Source organism: Micromys minutus, assembly GCF_963924665.1.
Source record: "Micromys minutus genome assembly, chromosome: 32".
In the NCBI taxonomy this organism is placed as follows: domain Eukaryota; kingdom Metazoa; phylum Chordata; class Mammalia; order Rodentia; family Muridae; genus Micromys; species Micromys minutus.
The window spans coordinates 17172779-17196731 of record NC_137967.1 but is presented as its reverse complement, the minus strand read 5'-3'; the positions used below and the strand labels follow the sequence as shown (position 1 = coordinate 17196731).

The 23953-nt window shown below is 52.7% G+C and overlaps 2 protein-coding genes across 2 annotated transcripts; one reads left to right on the top strand and one right to left on the bottom strand.

Moving 5' to 3' along the window:
* Positions 1-11162: 11162 nt before the first annotated feature.
* LOC308413795 (cytochrome P450 2F3-like) lies at positions 11163-15253 on the top strand (the record flags this gene model as incomplete). The annotated part of the gene is made up of 10 exons (XM_080908872.1): positions 11163-11181; positions 12055-12236; positions 12540-12702; positions 13024-13173; positions 13387-13547; positions 13952-14128; positions 14203-14344; positions 14445-14632; positions 14840-14981; positions 15072-15253. 10 exons carry the CDS (start codon positions 11163-11165, stop codon positions 15251-15253), a joined length of 1506 nt encoding a protein of 501 aa, XP_080764998.1.
* Positions 15254-15333: 80 nt separating this feature from the next.
* Positions 15334-23228, bottom strand: EGLN2 (egl-9 family hypoxia inducible factor 2). Its single transcript, XM_080908338.1, has 6 exons — positions 23143-23228; positions 21061-22151; positions 16819-16938; positions 16317-16453; positions 16052-16119; positions 15334-15879 (listed from the first exon to the last, which is right to left on the bottom strand). Exons 2-6 carry the CDS (start codon positions 21919-21921, stop codon positions 15821-15823), a joined length of 1245 nt encoding a protein of 414 aa, XP_080764464.1. The 5' UTR covers positions 21922-22151; positions 23143-23228; the 3' UTR covers positions 15334-15820.
* Positions 23229-23953: the final 725 nt, after the last annotated feature.

Genomic DNA, 23953 nt, shown 5'->3' with positions numbered 1-23953 from the left:
GTAATAGGTGTGCGTCTGACTTGGCTGAATTCATGGAAGAGATGCGCTCTTCGAACTGTGGATCGAATCCACAAGACTCATTCATAACACACTCTGCATGTCAGATATTTACATTATGATTCACAACAGCCACATCACAGTTATAAAGTAGCAACAAAAAAAAAATAGTTGTATGTTTAGGGTCACCGCAACTTGAGGAATTATTAGGGGCCCGCAGCATTAGGAAGGTTGAGAACCGCTGCTTTGCGGTGAGGAGGGAGAAGGTCTGGATGCAGAGGGGGTGGAGGGGGTGCTCATCCCAAGCCCCTCCTGGAGTTACCAGATGCAAAGTCAAAGACTTGTCTGGGCTACGGAATGAGTTCGAAGCCAGCCTAAATTAACTGTCTCAGTTAATTTTTGAAAGTGCTGAAGACAGAGTTTACTGAGCGAGTTCTCGAAAACATATGGGATGCCCGTGGTCCAGTCTTCAGTACCGCAAACGAAGGGAGGGGAGGGAGCCAGTGTTTTCTGGAAAACAGCTGAGAGCTTAAGGACAGAGAGGCAGAGAAACCGAAGATCACCAGGAGAGACGCCAAGCAGGGAGCCTGTGGGAAGGAAGCTGGAGAACCTGAGAGAAACGGTTACAAAACTGTGCTTCCCAAGGAAAAGGCTCTAGAGGGCTCCTTTAATTCTTCCTGTTGTTAGAAGTATTGTTACAAAGAAGTTACCCGGTGTTTACAGACCAAACTGAGACTAAGAAAGATGGCTCCCCCACCCTCCCTCCAACCCCCACCCTCCCCCCCAACCCCACCCCTACCCCCTCCAACACCCCCCCCAGAGCCCACTGTCAGAAATGAGCAGAGCTGAAACCTTTAACACTAGAGCACTCACCACACACGCTGCAGGTCTAACCACCGCCTTTTCATAAACCAGAGGCTGCAGAGAGGGGAGAGGAGAAAGAAAAAGGAAAAAGAAAACATTGTCAGAAACGGAAGAGCACAGAGATGAGGGAAAATGGGAGTTAAGAGCACTTCCTGCTATTCCAAAGGTCCTGGGTTTGAGTCCCAGCACCCACATGGTAGCTCACAACTGTTCACTCCAATTCCAGGGGACCTGATGCCTCTTTTGGCCACCACAGGCTCCAGCCCTTCATGTGTCACACAGACATAAGTACAAGCAAGTCACCCATACCTAAAGGTTATATATATATATATATATATATATATATATATATATATATATATGTTATATATAAAGGTATATAACGTAAAGGTTAAAAAGAAAGAAATGGGAGGGAGGGAGGGAGAGAGAGAAGGGAAAATAAACCTGTTGAAAGAACCTGTATTGGCTCAAGAAACCCAAGACCAAGTTCTCAACATTTATTTGCCCCAGAGAGACAAGGATGGGGAATAAGAGGCACAGACAGGAGATAGAGGATGAGGGAGAGGGAGAAGGGGTATTTGTCCTCAAGCCACTGAATAGAGAGGAGACAGACATGGCCCATAGATAAAGGGTGACTTATAAAGGTAAAGTGGGTGGGGGGAAGCCCTTTTGTCCAAAGGGAACTTTTGATCAATGGACTTAGATACTTTGAGAGCTGGACCTTAGTGGTCAGCCTCAGGAGGAAAAAGTGGTCCAATAAGGGAACAGACCTTGGTGGCTGGTTTTAGGATGTAATCTAATGGTTTCTAGCAAGGAGAGGGAATGGGGGAGAAGGGCAAAGCCTTCTAGAGCCAGCCCTGTTTGCCATACTTGGTCCTGTTAGAGCCTCTCCACCAGGTAATGAAGGTCTGCAACTCAATTACTCCAGAGGCTGAGGCAAAAAAAAAAAAAAAAAAAAAAAAATCACTAATTCAAAACCTGCTCTGCTATGGAGTGAGTTCAAAAGCCATCCTGGACAACTTAGTGAGATCCGTCCGAAAGGAAAAGGGGCTTTGGAAGCTCAGTGTAGTGACCCATGCATCTTAAATCCCAGAGTTTGAGAGGCAGACACAGGCAGATGACTTCAAGGCCAGGATACTCTACATAGTGAGTTTCAGACTAACCAAGCCTATATAATTAGATCCTGGCCCCCAACCCCCATGTGGGTAGAGAGGGCAGGAGGAGAGGCTTGAAATTGCCAAGAACATAGCAAGAATCCACCACTAGGGGGCTGGAGGCATGACTCTGCAGTAGAGCCCCTGCCTAGAATCCCCCAGTGAGGGGCTGGGGGCGTGGCTCAGTGGTAGAGCCCCTGCCTAGAATCCCCCAGTGAGGGGCTGGGGGCGTGGCTCAGTGGTAGAACCCCTGCCTAGAATCCCCCAGTGAGGGGCTAGGGGCGTGGCTCAGTGGTAGAGCCCCTGCCTAGAATCCCCCAGTGAGGGGCTGGGGGCGTGGCTCAGTGGTAGAGCCTCTGCCTAGAATTCCCCAGTGAGGGGTTGGGGGCGTGGCTCAGTGGTAGAGTCCCTGCCTAGAATCCCCCAGTGAGGGGCTGGAGGTGTTGCTCAGTGGTAGAGCCCCTGCCTAGAATCCCCCAGTGAGGGGCTGGGGGTGTTGCTCAGTGGTAGAGCCCCTACCTAGCATGTGCAATGCTCTGAGTTCAAGTCCTTGGGACCCTTTTCGTACCACTAGTCTTACTGTAACTTGTTATGTTGTGCTCAGTTCATATCAGTGGAGGACATGCTCTGTGTTTTGAAGAAAAAAGGAAAAGATGTGGATGGGGAGAAGGGGGGTATTTGTGGAGGGCAAATTTGAGAGGGGCAGAGGAAGGGGAAACTGCGGTCCGGAGATAGTGCACGAGACAATAAAAAGGAGAAAAGAAAGAACCATGTATGGAAGCGGTGAAAGTGGGGAAGGGGGGCAGACTGTCGCTCCCCATCCTCTCGCGGGCCACCTCCTTGGCTCCGCAATCCCTCCCTGTAGGGTGTGGACTCAGTCATGGAGCTTCAAAGCTTAATACTGACCCTAACAACTCCGACATTCTGCTGACAACAGCCTTCCTCCCAAGCTGCAGGCACAGTGTGTCTGGCTCCCGGCCACAGGCAGCACTGAGGTGGAGAAGCCTGCCTTGAAAAGAGTCTCTCTAAAGCCATCAGAAGTTGGGACATGCTCTGCAGAGCCTGATGCCAGCCTGTGTCGGGGCTATAGATAATCCTGACATGGGGTATTGATTTCCTAATCCCTATACGGAGATCACAGGATCTGCTTCAGAACCTGAAGAGGCATGAAGAGGCCCAGGGAGAGATGACGAAGAGAAATATATGGGGATACTTAGAAGAAAATGAGGCGTGGTGATGCAGATCCAGAATCTCAGCACTTGAGAGGCAGACGCAAGTGGTTCTGATCTCAGAGTCAGCATGGGCTACGATAGTGAGAGAGGCTGGGTCTCAGAAGCCAGGTCTGTTGGTGAAAGCCTACAGTCCCAGATATTTGGGAGATCTTGCCTCAAAACAAAAGCGAAAACAAACAAAAAAGCTGAGCTTCTGGCTAGAGTCTCCCAGTGAGGGGCTGGGGGCGTGGCTCAGTGGTAGAGCCCCTGACTAGAAGCCCCCAGTGAGGTGCTAGGGGCGTGGCCCAGTAGTGGAGCCCCTGCCTAGAATCCCCCAGTGAGGGGATGGGGGAGTGGCTCCGTGGTGCTGGGGGCGTGGCTCCGTGGCGCTGGGGGCGTGGCTCCGTGGAAAATCTCTTGTCTACAAGCCAGCAGTGAGGGGCTGGAAGGAGGGCTTAGTGATTATGTAAGATCAGTTAGGGGTGTAGAGGAAGAGCACTTAACTAAAATTTACCAGTGAGGGGCCCAGGCATGACTCAGTGCTAGAGTATGTGCCAAGAGTTTATCAGTGAGGAGTTGGGTAACTACATAATAAAGCATTTGTCTAGCTTGTGCAGGCTTTAGGTTCAATGCCCTGTACCTCTGTTGGGGTTTATTTATCAAAACCTACTTTAATAAGGGCTCTTAAACGCTTCAACCTCCCTTCTAGCCCACCTACCAGAGGTAAGGGGAAAGAAAGGTTGAAAGGAAACAGGGGACCTGTTTGGAAGGAGTTCTTTAGGGCGATTCCAATCTTCATTGTCAAGCTATCAGCAGTCCAGTCCAAAGCACCAAACACTAATCAGTAGCAGCGGCACGACACAAGGTTCCGCCAGTCGGCGTGAGTCCGTGGAAGTGACAAATAGTAGTCAGAAAATACCACGAGAAGTTCTCTAGGGTCTTTCTCTCTTCAGAGTCACGACAAGCGAAGGCCAGCCAAGCATTGTAAGGCAAAGCAATGCAAGCGAGCATCCCCCTCGCTGCGAGGCCATAGTTACGCTTTTTCTGAACGCCGTGCCCCCTCTCAAGTGTCTGCCTCAGCAAAACATCCTCTCATAAGACAGCTTCCAGAAAAGCATCACATGGCACTGCTGAGTCTCCAAAGGAACCAGAAAGTTCCACGTCACCTGGGAGTGGGGGGGGGGGACACTAAAAAGAGGAAGACAAGAAGTCACGGGAGCATCAGAGAGAGACCTTGGCTACCAAAGTCTGCTATCCTGGAAATAGAAGTCTGACTACCCGCCACACCAGGGCCAATATTCAGGAGGAGAAAGTTCGTGGCAGGAGACAAGTCTACTCAAGGGCCAGCAGTACGGAGAAGTGAAGAGGTTGCCTCGAAGCTCCATCTTGAGGAGCTCGAAGACACAAAGGGTTTTGTAGAGGGTCAGGGAGGTACAAAAGGAAGACTTTATTGCTGAGGTAAGTCCTAGCCATCCAGGCCTGGGTCTCTCTTTTTCTTCTCCAAAACGCAAGAAGACTAAGGGCACTATCATAGCTAACATTAGTAATTTTTATTTAGTTGTTTATTTTGGGATTTTTTTTTTTTTTTTTTTTTTTTTTTTTTTTTTTTTTTTTGGAGAAAAGGTTTCACTATGTAGCCCAGGCTGGCCTTGAACTGAGAGATCTGCCTGCCTCTGCCTCCTGAGTGCTGGGGTAAAAGGTCTGTGCCACCATGCTTGGCTCTGATGTAGTCATCATCACCAAATCTTGGTTGGGGTATTAGTCACTAAGAAGCAACTAAAGGGAGAGAGGGTTTCCTCTGGCTTACAGTTTGAAGGGATACGTTCTGTCTTGGGTGAAGAGGGGTGGCAAGAATGGGGGTTCAGCTGTTGATAATGCATCATTGGTGAAGAAGCAAGGAACAAACAGAAAATGGGGTCAGCCTAGAGAAGCTCAAGGCCTCCCCCCAGTGACCCACTTCTTCCAGCAAGGCTCCATCCACCACCTTCCCACCACCTTCCCACAGAGCACCACCAGCTGACGGCTAAATATTCAAATACGGAAGCCCATGAGGGACATTTCACATTCAAACCACAATTGTCAACTTGATGAGATTTATAATCCCCCAGGAGACACAGTCCTGGGTGTTTCCAAATGGGGATTAAATGAGACCCTCTTAAAAGTGAGGCGCACCCCCATGGGCTGGGGTCCTACACTGAATACAGGGGGAAGAAAGCGAACAGGGCGCCAGCATTCACGTCTCCCTGCTTCCTGCCTGTGAATGCAGCTCATACCATGTTCCCACCAGTGTGACAGACCGCACCCCACAAACTGTGGACTAAGCCGACAACCTGGGCTGAGAAAGAAACACATTCTGTTCTAAGATCATTCTGGCCATTGGCACACTAAAGGACAGAGGAAAATGACAGGCTGCCATCCTCTCACTGCTTCCCAACAGCCATCCCCCTCCCTGATACCCAACAGCCATCCCCCTTCCTGATACCCAACAGCCATCCCCCTTCCTGATACCCAACAGCCATCCCCCTCCCTGATACCCAACAGCCATCCCCCTCCCTGATACCCAACAGCCATCCCCCTCCCTTCAAGGAAACTGAATTTTGGGGTTTGGTTTTTGTTGTTTGGTTGATTTTGGTTTCATTTTTTTGTTGTTGTTGTTGTTGTTGCTGCTGTTTCTCTATGTACCCCTGGTTGTCCTAGAACTCACTCTATAGACCAGACTGGAACTCACTGGCCTCAAACTCAGAGATCCACCTGCCTCTGCTTCCCGGGTGCTGGGATTAAAGGGGTGCGCTGCCACCGCCTGGCCTGTGCTATTTCTTTAAGATTTGAGGCCTCTTTGGGTCCTGTTCTCTCCACACTTGTCATTCTATCCGGGGCAAAGCCCCCTTTCTTCTTTAAGCTGCTTCCTCCAGATGTCTGGTCACAGGAACAAGAAGCACAATAGGGAAACTGAGTCACGTGGAGCATGGTAGACTCTGTGACTCAAGGACATGTGGCTCGATAGCCTTGTGAACGGGTTTGTGGAAATGTGGAGGTGGGCCGTCTTAGAGGGAGTTTGAAAGACCAAAATGCTGAAAAAAAAAAGAAAGAAAAGAAAAAATGCAGACAGTGATAGATGTCAGGCTCACAAAGTTTGGTTCGGATTGTTTGCTTTTATCATATCTGATCTGTTTTCTGTTTGAGTGTTTCGCCTTCGTGTGCCTGTGTACCACACATACACCCGGTTCCCATGGATGCCAGGAAAGACTATCGGATCCCCTTGGAACTAGAGTCCCGGGTGGTTGTGAGCTGCCACATGGATGCTGGGAACCTATTAAAGGCACACGTTCGGGAGACAGGGGCAAGTGGATCTCTATGAGTCCAGCCGGGTCTACATACTGAGACCCTGTCTCAAACACACACAAGAGAAGTTAGGCTCAGCCGCTCTTCCACTGTGGGTCAATTGAAGACGAGATAGTAGAAATTTATCTAGTGTGGCCACATGTGGAAAAAGGAACAAGTAGAGGCATCAAATAATCCCTAAGCCCTTGCTCATCGCTGGGGCACTGACATTAACTTTAGATTTAAATAAATGAGGGAGAAAAAAAAAAAAAAAAAAAAACAGTGACGAGGCAAAATATTGAGAAAAAAAAACAGTGACGGAGGCAAAATATTGGCTCAGTTAGCACAAAGAATGAAGCCAGGGTGTGGTCCAGCTCCCCACTGCTTCAGTTCTCTAAAGAAGTCTTTATCTCTGTCATCCTTGACAGGAGGGCTCTGAAACCTACAAAAAAAAAAAAAATCACTCCCGATTCAGGCTCCAGGTGCAGCCTCGCCCTCAGGAACAATCGCTGTCGCCTGAGGGATGATCTGTGTGGCAAGGGTGCCAAGTTAACTCCCGACGACCAAGTTAACTCCCGAGGAAAGCTGAAAGAGAGCAACATCGCAGGCAGACGTGAAAGGCAGGGAGACAGCGAGGCCCAGTTCCCATCCCCCGCAGGCCAAGCTGAAGAGTTCGCAGGTCTCAGTGAGAGCAGCTTCTCTGTGGCCTGTTCTTGTTTTGGAGGGGAACAGGGGATCTACTGAGGACCTGGCTAGGAAGCGTTTGTTCCGTTCTGTGCTGGGTAGTGTCTGAAGTCAACTTGACACAAGCTCAAGTCATCTGAGCGGAGGGAGCCTCTGCTGAGAAAATGTCTCCATAAGGTTTGACTGTAGGACATTTTCTTAACTAGTGATTGACAGAGGAGGGCCCAACCCAGAGTGTGTGGTGCTGTGCCTGGGCAGGTGGTCCTGGGTTCTGTAAGAAAGCAGGCTGAGCAAGTCATGATAAGCAGGCTAGTAAGCAGCCCCCCCTCCATGGCCTCTGCACCAGCTTCTCCTTCCAGGCACCCACTCAGTTTGAGTCCACTGGCTTCCCTCAGTGGACTGTGACTCTGGATATGTAATCCAAAGAAACCCTTTCCTTTCCTTCCCAGGCTGTTTTGGGTCATAGTGTTTCATCAGCATTAGCCTAAGACCCATTCCATCTAAGAATCTAACTGGATTCTACCCAGACCTTAAATTTTTGGATGAGGCTGAATTGAAAAGTAATAGACTTGGGCTGGAGAAACAGTTCAGTGGCTACCAGTTTGTACTGATCCTGCAGAAGACCCAAGTTCGGTTCCTAGCACCCGCGTCGATGGCTGACCTCCTGTGGCTCCAGCTACAGAGGTTCTAGTGCCCTCTCCTGGCCACATTAGGTACTGCACACACATGACGTACATGCTCACAGACACACAACCATACCTATATATAAAAATAAAAATAGCCAAGGGGTTCGTGCCTTTAATCTCAGCAATCAGGAGGCTGAGACAAATGGTATCTAAGTTCAAGGCTAGTATGGTCTACACAGTGAGAGCCTGTCTCGAAACAAACAAATGAGTGAATAAGTACCTTTCTTTTTTTTTAAGTAATACACTACGTTAGTGAAGGAAATTCTAGGATAGTGTTAACGTTCAGCTGTAGTGTGAGGACTGCATTTCCTTATATGTACAATAGGAAAGACTAAGATATATGGGGAGAAATGTGTAGTTTGGTAGAAGAAAAGAATGAGAGAGGTTATAGTCCACAAGGAGAGTGCAGACAAAGCACTGGTAATTCTTTTTTTTTTTAATATTTATTTATTTATTTATTATAATTACACTGTCGCTGTCTTCAGACAAACCAGAAGCAGGCATCAGGTCCCATTACAGATGGTTGTGAGCCACCATGTGGTTGCTGGGAATTGAACTCAGGACCTCTGGAAGAGCAGTCAGTGCTCTTAGCCACTGAGCCATCTCTCCAGCCCGCACTGGTAATTCTTAAAGAGATCAGAGCCACCAAATTCCCAAATTGAGAAGCCCTACTCTAGATGGTGACCATGGAATTTCAGGGCTTTAGTGGTTTTCTGATGGGTTCCGGTCTTGCTTTGGTCCAGCCTCCTCTCACTGATGCCCTTTATTTCCCTCCCCAAATGGTGAATGTCTTATATATGCCATGGCATATTGAAAGCATATATCTTGAGTTTAAAAAAAAAAAAACATGTTTGGCATGCATCTGTGTGTGTGCTGTACATGTATGTGTATGCATGCTTTCATGTGTGTGTATACATGAGTCCCCACATCCACCAAGCATCTGTGTGGGTTCTGGGGGATTCCAGATTCTAAAGACCGCACCCTGCCTGCCCCCAGTTGTTTAAATTTTATTTTATAGGTGCTTAAGTTAAAGACGGAGTGTTATGACTATTTTGTCTGCATATGTTTATGTGCACCACGTGCAGACCTGATGCCTACAGAAGGGAGACGAGGGAGTCAGATCCCCTGAAACTAACGTTGCAGACGGCTGTGACCCACCAGGAGTATGCTGGGAACCAAACCTGGGTCCTTTGCAAGAGTAGCAAGTGTTCTTAACCTCTTAAGCCACATGCCCAGCCCCATAAACTCTGGGGGAATAGGGGAAAGATACAAAGCCCAAGGCTGTATCTTCAGTATGGGAAGAAAACACTAAGGATACAAAGGGTTATGAAGAATGCCAGAAATTCTGGGATTAGTAACTCTAAAGATCTGAGGATTTAGCAGTTAACATCTTAAACATCCAAGTCGGCCCCCCTGTCAACTAAGGGCTTAGTGAGGAGCAACAGCCTTAGAGGTCTCTGCCAAAAACGCTTCCCAAGACTGCTGCCCTGTTACACTGGGTGTGAGCTGAAGGAAAAGGGCAGCCAGCGGACAAAGAAAGGTGCCAGGGAAAAGGGAGACCAGGGTGCCCACAGAGAGGGGGCCATAGACATTCTAAAACAGAGAGCAGATTCTGAGAAGGACCCCGACATAGTGTGGTGGTTTGAATGAGATGGCTCCCCATAGTGTCGAGCATCCGCGTGTTTGGTTCCTCCACTGGTGATGGTGGTGGTGGTGGTGGTGGTGGTGGTGGACAAAGCTTAGGCGTTGAGGGCCTTTTGGAATAAGTATGCCACTGGGGGTGGGCTCTGAGTGTTCAAAGACCGGCACCAGTTCCGGTGAGCTCTCAGTTCCTGCTTGCAGTTCGAGCCGTGCATCCTCAGTGCCTGCTCCAGATGCCAGGTTGCTGCCATGCTTCCCTGCAAAGATGGCTTCTTGTCCTTTCGGAACACTAAGTCCCAGTTAACTCTTCTGTGGTGGTGTTACATCCCAGGAACAGAAGCAACTTGACACAGACAGAGGCTTAACAGGAGAAGGGAAGGAACGCGGGTGGTCTGGAGCCGAGCAATGAGTGTGAACTACGATCACGGAAAACTTTCACGGAGCGAAAGCTGCTCTTTTAGGTGCTTGGGGTTCAGAAATGGGCAACACAAACCCGGCACTCGAAAGGCTACAACAGGAGGATGGAGAACTGAAGGCCAGGCCGCCTTACACGGTGAGACCAGGCAGTGGTGGCGCGAAACTTTAATCCCAGCACTTGTGAGGCAGAGGCAGGTGGATCTCTGAGTTCAAGGCCAGCCTGGTCTACAGGGTGGGTTCCAGGCTATCCCAAAAGCTGCTGCCTATACGTGGGATGTGTTCTTCTAGGTGGGCTGCCTTGTCTGGCCTCAATGTGGGAGGAAGAGCCTAGCCTCAGACTTAAAGTGCCAGGGTGCGGGGAACCCAGGGGACCCTACCTGATCAGCGGGGGGGGGGGGGGGAGGAAGGGAGGGGAAAAGATTGTGGGAAGGGGTGACCAGGAGGGGGCAGTGAGCCGGATGTAAAATAAATACGTGAAAAGATAAAATTTTAAAAGATCCTGTCATTCACATGGTGGCTCACAAACCATCCATATCTCCAGCCCCACGGGACATGACAACCTCTTCTGACCTCCCGAGGCACCGGGCACACGCGTGGTTCACAGAGATGCACGTGCAAGCGAAGTGCTCACACACATAAACAGAGAACAGAGGAACAGAGATTGGAGAGTGTGAAGAAACACACACACACACAGAGAGAGAGAGAGAGAGAGAGAGAGAGAGATGCTGACACACTCCCAGAAACAAATCAACCCCAGCTTCTTCCAGGGTCCCCTACCTTACCCCCAGGTCTGGGCTCCCTGCCAGGCAGGAAAACTGGATCCAACAGGCAAGGGAGAGGCAGGAAGGTGGACCACATTCCCAAACAGCCCGTGCTTAAGAACTGACAGTCACACCCAGGGGCTGCTGCAGGCCTGAATGGCCCCTTTCCAGCCTGTGCCCCTCGAGCAAGTCTGCTGACTTGACCTAGTCCCAGAAGGGGTCCCCCTCCTCCCCGACGGCTATGGAGGCCAGGTGGCAGAGTAACAGACTTGGGGCCTTGACGGGGCATGAAAACCAAAGCCTGCGGATAGAGCTGACCTGGTCTGGAGCAGGGTGTAAGCAGAGAGAAGCAAGCCTGGCAGGCACCAGGACCCTGGGGAAGGGAGGCGGGTTCATGAGCAGACAGCATACAGGCTTCTGGGAGCAATGGAAAGAGCCAGGCATGGTGGGTAGGGTACAATCTCTTTTTTGTCTCTCCAAGACAGGGTTTCTCTGTATTGCCCTGGTTGTCCTAGAACTCACTCTGTAGACCAGGCTGGCCTGGAACTCAGAGACCCTCCTGCCTTTGCCTCCTGTGTGTTGGGATTAAAGATGTGGGTCAGGACCACCTGACCAGACCCAGTCTTTTTAAGGGTCTGGATAGAGTGGCTGGTGATTCAGGCCATTTGCTGTTCTTCCAGAGGACCCACGTTCAACCCCCAACGCCATGTTGCAGCTTGGAATCATTTGTTACTCCAGTTTCAGGGGATCTGATGCCTTCCTCTGGCTTCTCTGAGTACTAGGAACACATGTGGTAACTACATTTACAAGTAGGCAAAGTTATTCACAAAAATAAAGGAGTAACAGAAGCCCCAGGTGTGAGTTCCTAGGAACCAAAGGCACAGAGCCCAGGAGTGCCAGACCAGTGGTGTTAGTATGTTAGTGACGTGTTATTAGTATGTTAGTGGTGTCTTTATGAGTCAGGAGTGTATGCAGGATACAGGAAATACACCTGTCTGGTATTTGAAAGTGCTGTCCAGAACAGTCCCCCAGAAACAGCTGGGGAACTGAGAACAGGTCTACAGGTACAGAGTTCTTAGGGGGATCAGCGTTTGAACATGTGTGTGCACACGTGTACACACACACACACACACACACACACACACTCAGGGAGAATAGACATGAGGAGAGCTAGAAGCTGAGTAAGGATGTGGGGTTAAGCATTCAAGGAACAGGGAAGCCCCAAACTCCTGCGCCTCCCACAAAAGTCTCCGCCCCGCTTTTCTCCCCCTTAAAATTCCCTGCCAACGAAACCGGTGGCACACATTGACGATCTCAGACAGGATGGTCTGTGTGGCAACGCTGCTACTGCTGATTCTAATGCTGATGCTTATGTGGCGGGGCTGGTTGGTCCACCGAGCTCAGATGCAGAAGGACTTACCCCCTGGGCCTGCACCACTCCCGTTGCTGGGGAACTTGCTGCAGTTACAGTCTGGACACCTGGACCGTGTGCTCATGGAGGTAGCTCCTACGGTGGTTTGGGACAGCAGAACTCTGGATTTGTGAAGGTGCTGTTGTGCCCAGAAGAGGGTAGAAATCCTAGTTCACTGAAGAGATGGGATTGGGAGCCTGGATCCGTGTCTGGGGAAGGAAGGCTAGAGTCTGGACCCCTGTGTCTAAGAGATTGGTGCCTAGACGCCAGGGTGGGTCTGATAAGGGAGTTTAGAACTCCTGGACCTGTGGAATGAGGGGGTGAGATGGAAAATTTTGGGTCTGAGGAAGATGAGAGCGCTGAGGTTTCTTCCCATATGGCATATCCCATAGCTCTCCAGCCACTGGGGCCCAGTGTTCACCGTGTGGCTGGGCCCGCGCCCTGCAGTGGTGCTGTGCGGCTATGCGGCGCTGCGGGATGCCTTAGTACTGCAGGCGGATGCATTCTCCGGACGCGGGTCCGTGGCAGTCTTCGAACGCTTCACCCACGGAAACGGTGAGGCCCAGGGTGGGTGGAAATGAGTACTAGACCACTCAATTTGATCTAAGGACTGGTGGAGCCTAGTAAAATGGGCGGGGCCTAATAAAGAATGGTGCCAATGAGGACGAACTAGGGGTTCACAAGGCAACCAATAGCAGCCTAAGTTCCTGAGCCCTAAGAGCTGGTCAGGGATCCTACCTGACCTCATCAAAGATCTTGGCTGAGACGGTTGGCACATGGTCTGGGAAGCACAAGCAATAAGAAGCCATCCTTAGAGTGGTAAGGAAGCGACTTGACCCAGCGTGGCCAATTCATGAGTTTTGGTTCCCACCGCAGGCATAGCATTTTCTAACGGGCCGCGCTGGCGCACACTTCGCAACTTTGCACTTGGAGCGCTGAGGGAGCTTGGCATGGGTACAAGTACCATTGAGGATCGCATCATGGAGGAGGCGGCATGTGTGTTGGAAGAATTTCAAGCCACCAAGGGTGCGGTCTGGCAGGGAAAGCGTGAGCACCTGGTTTTGGGGATAACTGATGGACTGCCAAAATGCTTTGAGTACAACGCAAATCCAAGGGAACTATGTGGAGGGACCATAGCTTCTGTGTGAGGGTGCCAAACCATCTTATTCAGAGGCTTGAGGGTGAGGGTCACTTTGAGAGGACCACAGCTTTATTACTCAGAGCTGTTCTCACCCCCAGGAGCTCCATTTGACCCCCGGCAGCTACTGGATAACGCTGTGTCCAATGTCATTTGTACTGTGGTCTTCGGAAAGCGCTATAACTATTGGGACCCAGAGTTCCTGAGGCTACTGGACCTCTTCAGTGACAATTTCCGTATCATGAGTTCCCGATGGGGCGAGGTAAGATGGGCTCCAATTTCTCCATTTTACATGCAGCCTTGTGCCAAATTCCAAGGGCATAGTCCTACCTACAGTGGCTGTGGATTTAACAACATTCTACAACCCACAAAATCCTGATTTAATTTCCCCACTGAGAAACCATGGCCTTGTCCAGGGCCCTATTAAGACTATTTCAGAGGGGTTTGGCAGCACACGCCTTTGATCCCAGGACTGGGAAGGCAGAGGCAGGAAGAGCTCTAATTTGAGGCCAGCTTGGTCTACATAGAGTTCCAGGTTAGCCAAGGATAAAAGGAAAAAAGGAAGGAAGGAAGGAAGTAAAGGAAGGAAGGAAGGAAGGAAATGAAGAAAAGAAAGGAAGGAAGGAAGGAAGGAAGGAAGGAAAGAAAGAAACCCTGTCTCTCTAGACATACAATATGTTCCCATCCTTCATGGACTGGATCCCTGGTCCCCACCACCGAATCTTCAGAAATTTCCAAGAGCTTCGACTCTTCATCTCTGAGCAAATACAGTGGCACCGGCAGTCACGACAGATTGGGGAACCCCGTGATTTCATTGATCGTTTCCTTGACCAAATGGATAAGGTATCAGTCCCTGCTGCCCTTGATCATACCCACCCTGCCCACCAGCAGGCATCAGAGCACCTGTCTGTCCCCAGGAACAGCGGGACCTGGAAAGTCACTTCCAGGATGAAACCCTGGTGATGACTACTCACAATCTTTTCTTTGGTGGCACTGAGACCACAAGCACCACTCTACGTTACGGGCTCCTCATTATGCTCAAGTACCCTGAGGTGGCAGGTTTGAGAACTGGGCCACCCCTTCCCTACCCCACCCCTAAGTGAAGAGGGTGGCTGGGGCGGGACCTCAGTGAAGCACACTTACAGTCTAATGACCTCAGCCAAGGTGCAGGAGGAGCTGGACGCCACTGTAGGTCGGGCCCGTGCCCCGAGACTAGAGGACCGAGTTCGCCTGCCCTATACCAACGCAGTGCTGCATGAGATCCAGCGCTTTATCAGCGTGCTGCCGCTGGGACTGCCTCGGGCCCTCACCAAAGATGTAACCCTCAGGAGCCACTTCCTGCATAAGGTACACAGGGAGCCTGGGAATTCTCAACTGGGGGGAAGGGGACAATTCAGACACTAGGTTCAGTGAGGGCTAACACAATCAGTACCTGGGGGGCTCCCCTCCCAGGCTCTTACTAGCTCCTTAGGGGCTGGGGCATAGCTATGTGAGAGCACTTGCCCAACAGAAAGGGTCTGGGCGAGGTGCTAACGCTCAGTCTGTGTCCTCCAGGGCACATTCGTGATTCCCCTGCTTGTGTCTGCACACCGGGACCCCACCCAATTCAAGGACCCTGACCATTTCAATCCCACCAATTTCCTGGATGACCATGGCGAGTTCAAGAACAACGATGCCTTCATGCCCTTTGCCCCAGGTCTGGGTTAGGAGGGAGGAGACCTGAGTGGTGGGCACTGGGGAGCTGGCAGGAGGTTCTTGCTCATGCCACACCCACCCATATCCACAGGAAAACGGATGTGCCTGGGTGCTGGCCTGGCCCGCTCGGAGATCTTCCTCTTCATGACGGCTATCCTGCAGAAGTTCTCCCTGCTCCCTGTGGGAAGCCCTGCCAACATCAACCTTACTCCACAGTGCACTGGTCTGGGCAACGTGCCCCCAGCCTTCCAGCTCCGCTTAGTGGCCCGCTGAGACTGATCCCAGGGGTCCGGATAGCCTTGCCGGCCCTAACTGCATGTGTAGATCTCTTCACAGAGAGGAATACAGGTGTGTGCAGCTCTGAGGTAAACTTTATTTCTTGGCTGGCAGGACCTCCATACCCACGCTCCCCATGGCACCCTACTCTGCCCAAACAGCGGCAGCCCAGCTCATAAAGTGCCACAGGCAAAGGGGTTGGGGAGTCACTTCACATTCCAGGCTGGAGGAGTGGGAAAGGGGTGAAATGACACCCCTCCCCAACAGACCTTTGCCAGCAAGAGGCCATGACTCACCTCAACCCCAAATCCTGCCTCCTCTCAGCTCAACACGCAATGGACCAGACATGGCAGGACAGAGGCCACCAGCCATACTGGCCACTGCCTAGGTCAGACCCCGCACCGCTCGCAGGGCAGCAGGGGTCTCTCCTGGTTGCTCCTCGGTGACTCTTGGTGCCCTCCACACCACACAGTACTGAGGCAAGCCAGAAGCAGCAGCAGTGGCAGGGAAGGAGCGGGCACTGTGGCAGGGAGCTGCTGGTCCATGCAGCTCTGGGGCCGGCCACTAGGTGGGTGTAGTCGGCTGTGACACAGGTACTTGCACACCTTTCTTCTGTCCCGATGCTGAGGATGGGAGGAAGATGAGAAACTGTGAATCACCAGGAAAGTAGGCAAGAACTGGGTCTAAGGGACTGCAGGGAGGCCGGTGGAGTGGGCTGGCCGCAGTGCTGGCCTGGTGTGGCAAAGGCCCTGGCAGCACACAGGACTAGGAAGAACAAAGGAAGAAGGCAGGTACCTAGCTGATACTTGTCTCTGGCTGCTGCCCGCTCCTTGGCATCAAAATACCAGACAGTGATGGCGTACCTGGGAGATTGGACAGTCAGAATGAGTTTTCTGCGCTTCTACAGCCACCGCTGGTGACACACCTCCACCCTTGCAGGTCCCACTTAGGCCCTCTCAACATCTCATCACTCCCGTCAACCCTGGGGACTGGGGGCAATCTAAAAACTATTTGGGCACAGGGGAAGCAGCTGGGCACTTCCCTAAAGTACAGGTCATACCTGGTGGCATAGGCCGGCTTCACCTCATGTGGATTCCGTCGGTCAGACCAGAAAACGAGCAACCGGTCAAAGAGTGGCTCGATGTTGGCTACCACTGGCCGACCCTCAGGGAAGATTTGCAGCAGGCCACCATGCACCTGGGGGCAGGCCAGATGAGGCTGCTGGTGAAGCCTGTTGCCTGTCATACTGCACCCATGTGCCCACCAGGGGGCGCAGCGCCAGCACACATCCCTCCCTCCCACCACTCAGGCACTTAAAATGATTGACAGCCCAGAGTCTACATTGCCATGGAGATGGGCAGGAAGCTACTAAAGACAGGAAAAGGGGGAGAATGTACACGTCTGGGTGGGGCTAAGCAGATGGCACCATTCCCGGAAAAGAGGGAGGGCCCCCAGTCAGCTAAAGCGGAGCCTGCAGGTCTCAGTGCCCGGTGAGCGGAGAGGAGTGGAGGACAGGATCCCGGCTGGAACGTAGGCAGACCATCCCAACCCCGACACCCTACCTTGACATCCCAGTTCTGATTCAGGTAATAGATACAGGTGATGCAGCGCCCATCGCCGTGGGGATTGTCAACATGCCTCACGTACCCGAGCCCGTTGCCTGGGTAACACGCCACCATGGCCTGGTAGAAACGGAGGAAGGTGGTTTACTGAGACCAGGCAGGACGCCCTGAGGAAGCAGGCTAACCGTTCCTGCCCCAGGTCTGTCCTTCATCTTAGGTTATGGGAGTTCCAGCCCAAGATTCCATCCTCAAGTCCACAGAAACCTATGCTCTTTAGCCTCAACAATCCACACTCCCACCTCCATCCCCACCCCAGAGCCAGAGGGACTGACTCCAGTGTAAATGATGGCTTGTGCGCTTTAGAGAGATCCTGACGTTAGCCATATGTGCTCCAGCACTAAACACACCGGCATCAAGTACTCAGTTGAGAGCACAGTCTCTAATAACTTTTGAGATACAGAGATTCCTTGAGTCTGCAGCCCTCTTCGAGTTAGAAGTTCTGTTAGGGTTCTTAGAAGGTACAGCCTAGATTGTTTTTCAAGGTTCCCTCAGGTAATTCTAATGTGAAGTGGAGCTGATCTGCCCACAGCTGACTACAGAGTCTCCAGCTGTATGACCTGTCCCATGTACACAGGCTAGGAACTGACCTAGAATTTCAGCTCCAAGCATGCTGCCCCCTGCTGGCAGCCCGATGCCCCAAGAGGCCTCAACTACTGTAAAATGGGCTTGATAAACACCTTCCATTAACTCCTGGGACATCTCAGAGGCAGGCCTCCACTGGGCTTCATCTCTGTGGGCACAGGGCTGTCTAGGATTTCAGATCTCCCTGTCTCTCAACCAGACAGCCAGGGCCTGAGGACATTTGTTACCAGGGAGCTAACAGGACAAGGTCCAGCCACCTCTGCAGACCCAATCTATAGGGTCAAGTCTCTGGAGACGACTGAGCTGTGGTAATACTACTTCACAGGATGCTGAGAACTAGGTGAGATTATGAGCATCTGTCAGGACACAGTGCCCGCTGCTACAGGACAGAGAACCCTAGCACAGGCTGACACGTTACCAAAGTCGGTCACCCCTGCGCAACTCCGCTGGGAGAGTTCATAGTAAGCAAGATGGAGTTGGCATGAGAACCCTTTGGCTTTTGCCCAGTCAGCAACCTCTGTCTTGACCCTGCCTCTCAGGTACTCTGCAAGCTGGGGCTCCCTGACAATGTTCAGCTATACTTTTGGGTCCAGACTAGCCCAGCAAGACAGCCATAGAAAAACAGTCAGAATCAGACACAGCAATGTCTACTGCTGAAACAGGAGGCTTACCCAGCACTCCATGAAGGTTAATTCAGCCCTATATCCTCCTCTCAAGGCCTGTCTCTACCCACTAAGCCCAGGGTTCACCCCACTGGATATCTAAGTCCTCTGCATCCCATCTATACACCTGACCCAGCACAGACCCAACTTCGGGCAAGAGCCTTCGTTAAGGCTGCACAGCAACAATGAGCGTCAGCACCAGGGCACAGGGAGAAGGCCGCCAGGGAAAATCTGGCCTCTGAACTCAGGAGGAAAGGTCTTCTCTGCATGGCTTCTGCAGATGAGATGGCACGCTAAGCAACCACTCACTGGGAGGAAAGCATGTGGCTGTGGCCTGGTGGCTTGGAATCAATGAGTCACTGGTTAGAGATGGGCAAGTTCTCCTGAGCTGGAAATCCAATCAGGGCTCAAGCAGGTTCTTGGAGCTGAGGGGGACAGCAGGCAGTGCTTACTGCCTCTAGCCAATCAACACACAGCACTACACACCCAGGCGCCAAGACCACCAACCTGCAAGTCCTGAACCTCCCCTGCTCCAAGCCTCAACACACTTACCTTCTCCCCACCTCACAGCCTGCAACCCTGCCTGTGTTATTTTAACAGGTCCCCAGACTTTGGCACAGCTGCCCCATGTTAGAGGCGCTGTCCTAAGCTTAAAACCGAACATATATGGCCCCATACCTGTCAAAGCGGGAACAAAGATGTAGTCTATAGTTCCAGAAGTCCCTAACTGAACCAACCTTGCTCTTCTGTAGTTCTGCTTCTTGGTAACTGAAATGTGCCAACCAGAATATGCTTTTTTATGCATAAAAGATAAAAAACTATAAAGCTCAGGACTGCATGATCTGGGCAAGTTCTCCATGCAGCCGACAGCCAGCAATACTTCCTTCCTGGCTTTAAGAGTGTCCATGTGGGGCTGGAGAGAGTGGTTAGAGCACTGACTGCCCTTCCAGAGGTCCTGAGTTCAATTCCCAGCAACCACATGGTGGCTCACAACCATCTGTAATGGGATCCAACGCCCTCTCCTGGTGTGTCTGAAGACAGCAACAACGTACTCATATACATAAGATAAGTTTAAAAAAGAAGAAAAAAAGAAAAAGAAACAAATCTTTAAAAAATAAGAATAAAAAGAATACCCATGTGATGGTCTCTGGTGGGGTTACCTAACAACACTACTGCTCAAGACTCAAGCATCTAGGTGGCTGTCCAAGCCTGCAATATAAATCCAAGCACACCCTGAACAGCACCCCCTTGAGGGAAAGCAGTAGAGTGACAAAGGAGCTTCCTCTCCAGGTTGCTGGAATCACCACTATTGTAATAATGTGCCAAGGACCCTATCATGCCACACACACGCCATATCAGAAACCAGTGACTCAGCGAGACAGCAGGCCCAGCCTCCAAGCTGCTCTCAGAGGGCAAACCAAACCAGCTGGACCCTCCCTGGGGGTCCCTCTGCTCATCCTTGGTACCAGAGTCAACTCCTCCAGCTACAAGTCCACAGAGAAGAGACAGGGACAAAAGGGAAGGGAATGGCAGAGGCAGAGCCCTGCTCAGGAATGACTGAGGCTAGGTTACTGCTGGTCAAGGCCACACTTCTGGCCGCTGTCCTCACTGCCACTGCCTCAGATCACCTCGATACCGCACAGTCTCAGTCTAGAGCACAGGAAGGTTACGTGTGGCTCTTCCTTTGCCATGTAGAGTGCAGTCCTAGCTCAGGTCCTGTCACTAACACAGGTGGGAGGAGGCCCAGGGGAAACAACCTAGTCCCTTACATTGCTTTCCCATCCTGAGGTCACAGAGCTATGTCCCAAGCCTGGGTGCTCAGCTCTCTTGGTGCTCCTCCTGACTCCCCCCTGCACAGCTGCCGATCTTGCCTGAACAGAAGCCAACCCCAGGGAGGGGCCAGCTCTGGCTCTTCAGCTATCAAGTAACAGGAGGGAGATGGAAGTAGGACACGTTCCAGCTGGGGTGGGGAGGAAATAGGCTTGGGCCTGGGGGTGGCGGGGCAGGGACCATGGTCCCCGAGTCAGTTCCAGCCTGAAAAGAAAGCTGTACTGAGGCGGAACCCATGACAGGACCCCACAGACGAGGGAGGGCACCATTAGGAACACATCCTGTTAAGATCACCAGCCAGGAAGCACTGCTGGCCAGCAGCAGGTACTCTCAACAGACTGCATTCAAATGACACCGAGCCTCAGACTCACATACTCTTCAGTGAAGAAACGGACATGTCAACAGACCGAAAAGGCATGGAGGTCACTGTCCAGTCAGGGCTCCTGACAACTGTCCACAAACTCCAACCAAATGTATGCCTTTCCCGAGAAGTCTGGGTTTCAGCAGATTTATCCAAAGAACCTTGACTTCAGAACATTAAGAACTACTGTTCTGCGACAAGGAGGAATGGAAAAGAAAAATATAAAGGCAGAGGGTCAAGGAAAGAGATCATGGAAAAGCAGGCAGGAAGTGGCAAATGGTCGGGGGACGAAGGACAGGGACTGGGGCAGGGAGGAGTGGGGAAGATGCTGACAAATGCTCTACCTGGGCCAGCACACTGTCACCCAGTGTCACCGCTGGGAAGCTGCTCTTGGTGCAGATGCCAAGAGTAGGCTTACAGGACAGAACGGAGGCCAGGCCAGGTGCTCAACTAGACAGGCGGCACCCCATCCTCAGCCTAGGCTATCTCGACACTGCCAGCCTCCCTCCACCTTCTGCTCCGCCATCTACAGGCCAGCTTAATTACCCTTGATCTAAGGAGGGTTAACACAGTCAGGAGCTCTTGGTCTTCCAAGGTCAAGAACCATTCAAGTACAAAAATCGAAGCCTAGAGGGAGGTAATGTAGCCCCTCTGGTGGAGCTGCCTACACCCTACTACATAACCCCAGAAGCTTGTCTCCAAACCCACATGCCAAAGCATAGGGTACTCACCGGAAAAGTGCCTTACCTTGGTGCGCCCATTGATGACATAGTTGCCCAGCCGCCCTGCACAGTGGCGGATAACTGTGTCCACATGAGCCATGAGGGCACCGATGCTCCGGCAGCCTGGCTCGTGGCCTTCTACCCAGGCAATCTGGTCCCCACGAATGCTGCGCGGTGGGATGGCCCGCTGGCTCACTAGTTGCCCATCACGTAGACGCCCGCCCCACTTCAAGGCTTCCACCTCAGCCAGCACGCGGCCACCCAGTGCTGCCCCCAGGAAGTTGTCCTTGACGCAGATACCATAGTACCGCATGCAAGGCACAATATAGTCCAGGGCCAGGCGCTCAGGAGCAGAGGGCTGGGCTTCCTCCCTCCGCCTAGGGCTTGACTCCTCATTGCCACTGGTAGTGCTGCTGCTGCTGCCGCTGTCACAGCCCACACCACTTTCCCCCTTGGCCTCCCGGTTCTCTTGCCTGGCCCACGGTCGCTTGCTGGGTGAAGGGACATCCCCACCATCCTTGGCCCACTTCCGTTTGGGGGCCTCAGGTCGGGCACCCTGGGCCGCCAGTCGCTGGCACTCCTTGGTGACCAGCGCAGCAGCGCCTTCACTCTGCAGGGGCCACAGCTCACCACCATCCTGCCCACCAAAGCCCTCCCGCAGGGGGCTGGCAGTGGTGGTAGTAGCAGTGGTTGTGGTTCTGGGGGTCCCGTTGCCAGCCGAGGCCTCCCCAGATGCTCCTGGACGGTGGTAGGAGGGGAGCAGAGGGCAGGGCAGGTAACTCTCCACCCCCATTCTGGCTCGGCTAGGCTCCAAGGATTCTGACACAGACCCTGGCAACTGAGGGACAGCTTGATTCAGGGCCTGCGGCTGGCACGGGCTGTCCATGGCAGCAGTGTCTTCATCCCCCGGGTATGGAGGGCACGACCCTGGCCCATGGTGCCACCCTCCTCCTCCTCCTCCTCCTCCACTTGATGCAGCCCGGGGCCGCTGGACCTCGGGTAGGGCAGGGAGAGGCAGGGCAGGCAGCAGGGGCTCCTCTAGTGTTCTGGGGGTGCTGGCTGGTCCCCAAGTCCACAGCTGTCCCTAGGAGCTTGAGAAGGGGCTGATGGGGTTGGCTGGAAGAGAGAAAAGGAAGAACTTAAGAGGAGTCAGAGACAAGCAGGTAGAAGGGGTGAGACTGGTACCAGCAGTGTAGATAACAGACTGACAGGGCCACGGCAAACACACACACACACACACACACGCACACGCACACGCGCCTAGTCAAGATGGGGCATATATATCTTGGGAATTTGAGAGGGTTGAGAGGGAATGTCTGGCATTAATAGAGTAATAGAGTAATAGAGGGGAAAAGTGCAGAGAACGCTGCATGGATGGCCCAAAGGAAGGCAAAAGGAAGACGGAGAAATCTGAGGAAGAAACGATAGAAGTGGGAAATATGAGGTACCTGCCTGAGGTTTCTTTAGACACTCAGAGAGATAAGGAGGGAGGATGACACAGAAAACTCGAATGTGGAATCTAGGGTAAAGTCGGGGTTGTGGGGAACCAGCGGGCAATGCCACCGCGGGACATTCGCGGGAACCAAGTCGCCTGGGTGTTAGGCCACGAGCCAGGGCAGGCGGGGAAAACCGGGAGTCCAGGGACAAAGAGAACAGGGAAAAAAACAAGACGGCAGGGGAGCAGGAGTGGGGGGGTCGACCTGCGCCCTACGGGAGGAAGCCAACTGGGGCCCGACACACACCCAGCCGGAAGGGAGGTCCTGCCAGACGGACGGACTGACGGAAGGGAACCCGAGAGGAGGGTCCGACCGGACTACCTTCCCCCAGCCCCCTCTAGGGCGACCCACGGGACTGAGGCGGGGCCGCGTCCGCCCGGCCCCTCCCCCTCGGTGGCTGCTGCGCGCTCCCGCCGCCCCCAAGGTCCGCCCCGCCTCGCCGGGCGCGCGCCTCCCTCCCCACCCCCAGCCCCCTAGCGCCGGGTCGCTGCCGCCCGCGCGCGCGCGCGCGCACTCCGGCCTCCTGCCTCCAGCCGCGTCGCCCGCGCCCGGCCACCGGGCCTCGGGCTCCTTCTCCTCCCCAGGTCTTCCCCTTCGCGCGACCTCCTCACCAAGCTTTTTCCTCCGGCCTCGGCGCCGCCGTTTATGCCAGCCGCCCTGCGCTTCGCAGCGCGCCATACCCCGCCCCCCACCGCCCGCGACGCCCCGCCCCCGCCTCGCCCGGCGGGCACGTGACCACGGCCGGGCCCGAGGAGACTGCGCGTGCGCGAACCGCACACCGACAGGAAAGAGTAAGCTGGTCCGGGACGCGAGGCTCATTTGCATTCCGTGCCCCGCCCCTTCCACTTGAAAGGTAACCGTCGGGGTCAGGGAAAGGCGTTCTGTGCGTTCTTATGACGGCCCCTTGGAGGGGGGTCACAAATGAGCAGTTTCACACAGAAAGGCCCACCCCTCAGGGCCAAAAGTGTCAGTGAATGGCTAGCAGCTGGGTTCTTGGCATTTGCCATGCAAATATCTCATTTACATGGGCCGCTCCAGCACTCAACCCAAGAGGATATTGAGAAATGACCCAGTTAGTGAGAAAGTGTATGTAAATTCCTACGTCAGTACTTTACATAAGCACTTAAAAAAAAAAAAAAATAACGGTGAGTACGGGATGTCCCTAGAGAAGTGAAACCCGGCAGAACAAATGAGCAAAGGTGTACTATTTACATGACCCGCTCCTCGACGCTCCCTCAGGGCAACTGTGGGAAATCAGATTAAAGCAACCTGGGACAGACTCACAGAGAAGACATTTGCAGAACCCAGCTCCTTCTAGCCCAGGCGGATTTTTTGCTTATGTAGTGCTGGGGACTGAATTCAGAGGTTCCTACGCTCGATGCAAGCGCTCTACCTCTAAGCTACTCCTGACATCCATCCTGG